A 6,687-nucleotide genomic window follows, 5' to 3' on the forward strand; every position below is an offset into this window, starting at 1 on the left:
GTGCTATAATAACGAACGCAACTTTAACACGCATCTGATCGATTGTGATCAGCACGAATCAGTCACGCACATGCTCATAAGAATTGTAAGATCTACTGCATAATAATAATAATAATAATAAAGCAATTAAATAAGTAAATAAGAATGCTAAAATAACTTCTAGGTTTGTAGTTATATATGAAGAGTTAAGATGCAAAAGCCTCTAAGTGCCATCTAAAATTTTCTTCTAAAATGGTTATTTTCTCAGGCTCCTATGTTTATGTTCAGTTATTTTACTTTAATGGGAAAGAAAAAAAATTATCTATTGCTGAAAATAATATTTTATTTTAAAATGTGCACATTCACTCTTATTCGTATGTTTAATAGTCGAAAACGCAAACGTCTTTTGCCATGTTCATTTATGATTTACATGAATCATGATCGCATATTTTCAATTCAAAACGGCGAAATTTCATAAAAAGTTAAGTCGTTTGCATCACTAAGATAGTCTATTACTGTCGGTCGCTGAACATTTCTATCGTAAAACAGTTTTCTAATACAGTACTACTTACATCTTTCCACAAACGCTCGTTGCGTTGTGACAGTGACAGTAAGACCCGCCTTCTTTGATTTGATTGGCCATCTCGATCATTTTGACATTGACGAGCGCTGGACCACTGAGGCAGACCAGCCTAAAAGTTTAACTTTTAAAACTTTTTGTCATCCTAACAACAAACAGCTTTACTCATTCTTATACACAGAGTCTTATACAAAACTTTTTGTCATCCTAACAACAAACAGCTTTACTCATTCTTATACACGCAGTCTTAAACTGTCTATCAGCTATGACTATTTTAGTCTTTCAAAGGACAAAATGGGTGGAAAAACAGTAATAAAAATGAGACAAAAACGACATAAAATGCAGGCCAGGAGCGAGGCCCTGTGCGGTCGCACACTTGGCACAGCCCGTGCGACGGTACTGGACACAGACATCGCTATTGAACCACCATAAGGCGCAACAGCAAATGTCTGAATAAATGTTGCTGTGTTAATGCAAGATTAATTACTCAAAATAAAAGCATCAAAACAAAAGCCTTCCGTCCCTGGGTGGGCTCGAACCACCAACCTTTCGGTTAACAGCCGAACGCGCTAACCGATTGCGCCACAGAGACTTGTGTCTCCAGTTGGAATGATTCCTCAATAAGTACCATCATTTTATCACCCATGAAACTCACTTCTGAAATTGTGAATTACATACCTTGAATCCATACATACCACATCTTCTAGCAGGAGTCTGGCTTGCCAATTTAGGTAGTACACAAATGGCTATGGTTATTACCTATAAACAAACACAGTGAACAAGTTTTTATTTTCCATTTAAAAAAAAACATGGCTCATCATATCCACAGCGAATACTGGTTGTATGTACTTTCCAAGCACACTATCTTAAGAAGATTTCCTGCCAAACGTTGGAAAGTTCGATTAATTTCACAGAACCCAAATGTTTATTTCAGCAGTTCATTCATCATTGCAGAGTTGTTAATGTCACGTCTCCGCGTGGCATGTTACGTGTACTGTTCAGATAAGTAGTGCTAAAAAGTAGTTATTTTTATTAGCGTTATAGATATACACATAACGTATCTATAATATCTATAACGCTAATAAAAATAACTACTTTTTAGCACTACTTATCTGAACAGTACACGTAACATGTCACGCGGAGACGTGACATTAACAACTCTGCAATGATGAATGAACTGCTGAAATGAACATGGGTTAGCATTATCTGAACAGTAACGACAGGATTTGCAATGATTTGCAATGTATGCAACGACTGATTAAATTAAATTTAATTAAATAATTAAAATGTATGTAAACGTCTTTCAGTTTAATTCAGTTTAATAAGTGATTAAAATAATCACATCTTGTTTTTATAATTTTGTTTGAGCTGATAAAGACAAGAATAAGCCACATTTTTATGTCTTGTTATATTGATGGTCTTACTATGCAGCACAAATAATTTTAGTAATATTTGTCAAAACGATAACCGAAACAAAGCCGTTGGCAGTGGCTCTTGCCTCAACCAGTGGGGTCAGTGCGGAGGCAAAATGTGGTTTGTTTAAAAAAGCGTCGGCAGTGTTTGGAAAACCTGTTGGGAAACGGTCATTATTTTGCAATTCCCTTTAGCCATTATCATTTCGGGCAAACATTATCATTGTGGCAAACAAATTACAAAATGCTGCTTTAAAAGTTTGAGCAGACTTTTTTTTTAACACTGCTTTAAAAATAAACGATAACCGCACACAGAGAATGTATTCCTGTATTTTGTTTCATGCTGTTTACACTTATTAAAACAGCTTCCATGCCTCATTGAACGTACATCCTCAGGACACGCAGAACGTTTTCATGGCACCATAAAGTTATTGGTTTATTTCCGCAGATTTTATTGTCCGTGCTGGGCCGCAGTTACAAAATTTGACTGTCCGTGCTAGGCCGAACAATCGAATATTAATAGTCTAGCCTACATTAATAACAACGTTCACTGATATGCTCTATTATGACTTGTTACACGGTATACTGGGCTATTTTAGTCATACAACCATTAGGCCTAACGTTAATTGTGAAGCAGGAAGGTTATCTCTCACACGTTAGTTCTCGTCGCACAACTCGGCAGCAACATCAAGAAACATTACTGTAAGAATCGATTGTTTTTTTCCCCCCCACATAGTTATGATACAAGAATCTTCTTACCTCATTAATTACCTCCTGCTTTGTAGAGTTTGCAAATGTAAATGTTCATTTTTGTCACTAGCTGCTCATCTAGAGCTTTTTAATGTAACGGTTGCGAGGAGGCGTCGTCTGATTGGCCGCCTCTACCTGAAAAACATGATGCCATTGGCTACAAAATTAACTCATTAAACACCCCTTTAAAAAATTATTTATAAAGCAAAAATATGCACAATCATATCCCACCCACTCCCGTTCGGCTGTTTATAGTATGATTTTAAACTTTTCTGCAAACAAAACAAAAAGATATTATGACAATATATTTTGCATCCCCTGAAATATTCTATTATTTTATGTTTGAAATGGGTAATGCTTCTTCGGTTTAATTGTTCATATTTTGTGTTAACTTTTTATCAATAAAAACAAAACAAACCGAAAAAACATTATTTTTATAAATAACATTATTTATTGTCATTTGATGCAAGAATGCATTATACGTGGCTTTTGATCATTTTCTACAGCAGTTATCAATCCAGAATGAAAACATGTTTTAGAACAAAACAAAGCAGTATATTTTTATTTTACAAAAATGTTAAGTACATTCAGTAAGCAGTCTTTTGACTTTGCACAACTTTCAAGTTTATGTCGATTTAAACATTGACAAATTACAACATTGAACATTTAAGATAGTATACTACCCATACAGAAAACATACTTCAAGGTTTAAAGTTAAAAGGATTAGTTCAATTCCAGAATAAAAATTTCCTGATAATTTACTCACTCCTGTGTCATCCAAGATGTTCATGTCTTTCTTTCTTCAGTTGAAAAAAATTATGGTTTTTGAGGAAAACATTCCAGGATTTTTCTCCATATAATGGACTTCAATGGGAACCATTTGAAGGTCCAAATTGCAGTTTCAGTGCAGCTTCAAAGGGCTATACACGATCCCAGCCGAGGAATAGGAGTCTTTTGTAGCAAAACGGTCGGTCATTTTCTTGTAAAAATAAAATAAATGTATATATGTTTTAACCACAAATACTCGTCTTGCACTAGCTCGACTTCACACATTACGTAATCATGTTGGAAAGGTCACGCGTGACGTAGGTGGAAGTACCGACCCAGTGTTTACAAAGCGAACGTGCAAAGAAAGTCAAATGCCCTGGAGTACACAGACGAAGAGCTAATGTGCATGACCTTTCCAACGTGACTACGTAATGTGTGAAGTCGAGCTAGTGCAAGATGTGGTTAAAACATGGTTTTTGTTTTTTAGAAAATGACAGATCGTTTCTCTAGATAAGACCCCTATTCCTCGGCTGGGATCGTGTAGAGCCCTTTGAAGCTGCACTGAAACTGCAATTTGGACCTTCAACCCATTGGCCACCATTGAAGTCCATTATATGGAGAAAAATCCTGGAATGTTTTCCTCTAAATCTAATTTCTCTTCGACTGAAGAAAGAAAGACATTAACATCTTGGATGACATGGGGGTGAGTAAATTATCAGGAAATTTTTAGTCTGGAAGTGAACTAATCCTTTAAGCTACAAGGAAAGACCCAAAACAACTTCTGGGCACTTTACAGTTTTTATAATTTTCATACATATGCACATGTTCTGCTTTTGTAATTCCCAACTTTCTAGTTAAACATCTTGCTCAGCCTTTGACCGAGTTTACTGTCTAAGTCCTTTAATCTAGAGTTCACTTGTTTCAGAGCAGTGCGAGCCGATGCAGAATCAGGCTGGAGTTCCAGAATCTTTCCAAAGGCCATGCGAGATTCCTCCAGTTCACCCAGTTGAAGGCAAGCTTGCCCAAGCCGGTACCAGGCCTTAGTGCTCCTTGGGTTCAGCTCAGTGGCCTTGATACTGCTGTCTCTGGACTTACCAAGCTGGCCTAACTTAAGTTGGCATAAAGAAAGATTGCAGTGAAGTTCTGCTTTTACAGTTTTGTACTCCTCCTCAGTTGGAATGGACACATCAGCAACTGCCTGCTCATTTTCTTTATCAAAGCATGGCGTCAAAGCTGCATCATCATCATCATCTTCATCCACACCTTCTTTAGACACCTCGTCTACTGGCTTTCTTCTTGTCTTGCCATTTAAAGTTATTGCCAGTTTCACCGCTCTACAGTAGCAGTCTGCCGCACCCCAGATATCGCCCTTCCCAAACCGCTGACCACCCCTTTGCTTGTGAGACAGCACCCAAGCCCATTTCTCTCCAGATGTCATCTGCCAAGACTCCTGCCCTGGGGTTAAAGAGTGAAGCTGAAGTGTAAAGCAGTCAGACTGCTGAGACGATCCCTGTCCTGTTGTATTTTCAGTCTGGGTACCAATAGCATCACTGCCCGCTGCTTTGGAGTTCATTGCATTCCAGGCACTTATTGTAAACTGAAAAAAAAAAAAAAAGTTTATAGATGAGATGTAATATCACATTTTCCCATGATATACATACAGTGCTGGTAAATTAGTAACAAATTGTAGTTCTTTACTGAACACAAATTACATGATGAAACTAGGCATGGGCCGGTATGAGATTTTGATGGTATGATAACCTTAAGCAAAAATATCACGGTTTCACGGTATCACGGTATTGTCGTTACAGCTCTAAAATGTGTTATTTTTAAATGACTGGGTTAAAAAAAATAAAATAAACTTTTTCCCGCTACACATGATATATTTTGTTTTTGAGCAACATACAGAATATTTGGAACAGTAGTATTTGTTTAGTTTTTCTTTGATTTGTTTCCTAAAAAGAAGAAAAATAAAGACTGACATCAGCCCTGCACTGAAACACTGCTTTAATATGAACTATACAGAGACGAGATGAAAAGAAAACACCACGTAAACTTTTCTGAAGACTCAGTTCCCCTCAGAAACACATTCATATTAACCCCAAATCAATATTTAGGATTTTTTCTTCCAATACTTCGTGCATCATGAACAGTGAGTGATCTGCCTGCTACAGTATTTTTCTCTTTGTGTCCTTCTTCAGCGTCTCTGGCCTCTGTTAACGGGCGTTTACATACTTCATATTTTCACATAAATGACATTTTGGAAAATGATTGCATTGCAACGCAGTTTGTGCAAGTCCAGAACAGAGACAAGTTGCAATAAAACAAAAAAACGTCCGGTTGCCGATCGCGTAAGTTCCAGGGGAAGCTCCTTCGGCCGTCATACACACACATGACTGACTGCACCAACAGGAGGGGGAGGGTCGTGTTACTCTCTACACTGAACTCAATCTGAGGGATCCCTACACTTTCGGTCTTTGAGGAGACATGAAAAACAGAGCATACCGCAGGAACGGTATTGCCGGAAAATATTAGTGGTTTTGAAACCGTGAAATCTTCAAAACGCGGTATACCTTGAAACCGGTAATCAGCCCATGCCTAGATGAAACTTGTGGTTAGTAATTTAATGTTACATTTAACCAATATAATCTGACTACTTTTTGATTATTTTTACAATTTTTGACCTAACTCGTTTATTACATTGATTGATTTCCTACGATAATCTTGAACCATATAAATATAAAAATACAAAAAGAAAGAAAATGTATTCCATTCTTTGTTATCAACAAAATTAAGTGCATTAAACATTATATTATGTCATGGTTTCCCAAACTGAGGTTTGTGAAGGAGTGAAGCCAATAATTAATTAAATCTTAAAAATGTTAAATTGAAAGAAAGAAATGATTTTAAAATAAAAACATGAACATTTTATTTGTTTATGCTGTGAAGTCGTCTGACTACTGTGACTACTGTGTATGTGTGCAATTCCACAAAACTGGAAAACATTCTGAATATATATAAGCAATAGGCTTTTTTAGTAAAGAAAATACAAGTAAAAAATGAAAAATATAACCAGATATAATCAGTTACTACCCAGCACTGTATGCATAGTCAATATATGTCAGCTTTACTGTAAGTTACATTACTATATACGGTAAAAAGTATATAATATTTCATGGTACATTTATTATATATATA

The 6,687-nt window shown here is 36.4% G+C and overlaps 1 protein-coding gene and 1 non-coding gene across 3 annotated transcripts in view; both read right to left on the bottom strand.

Annotated features, from left to right (window-relative positions):
- Positions 1-1,077: 1,077 nt before the first annotated feature.
- On the bottom strand, positions 1,078-1,151 carry trnan-guu (transfer RNA asparagine (anticodon GUU)). Its single transcript has one exon. It is a non-coding gene; the product is annotated as a tRNA-Asn (tRNA).
- Positions 1,152-4,187: 3,036 nt separating this feature from the next.
- Positions 4,188-6,687, bottom strand: part of fkbpl (FKBP prolyl isomerase like) — a 4,020-nt gene continuing 1,520 nt past the window's right edge. For both annotated transcript variants that reach the window (XM_016517996.1, XM_016517997.1), the window contains exon 3: positions 4,188-5,086. In XM_016517996.1, the coding sequence (XP_016373482.1) occupies positions 4,340-5,086 (747 nt within the window). In that variant the 3' untranslated portion in view covers positions 4,188-4,339. The remainder of the gene's footprint in view (positions 5,087-6,687) is intronic.

This window comes from Sinocyclocheilus rhinocerous, unplaced genomic scaffold (assembly GCF_001515625.1).
Source record: "Sinocyclocheilus rhinocerous isolate Xijiao unplaced genomic scaffold, SAMN03320098_v1.1 scaffold418, whole genome shotgun sequence".
Taxonomy (NCBI): Eukaryota; Metazoa; Chordata; class Actinopteri; order Cypriniformes; family Cyprinidae; genus Sinocyclocheilus; species Sinocyclocheilus rhinocerous.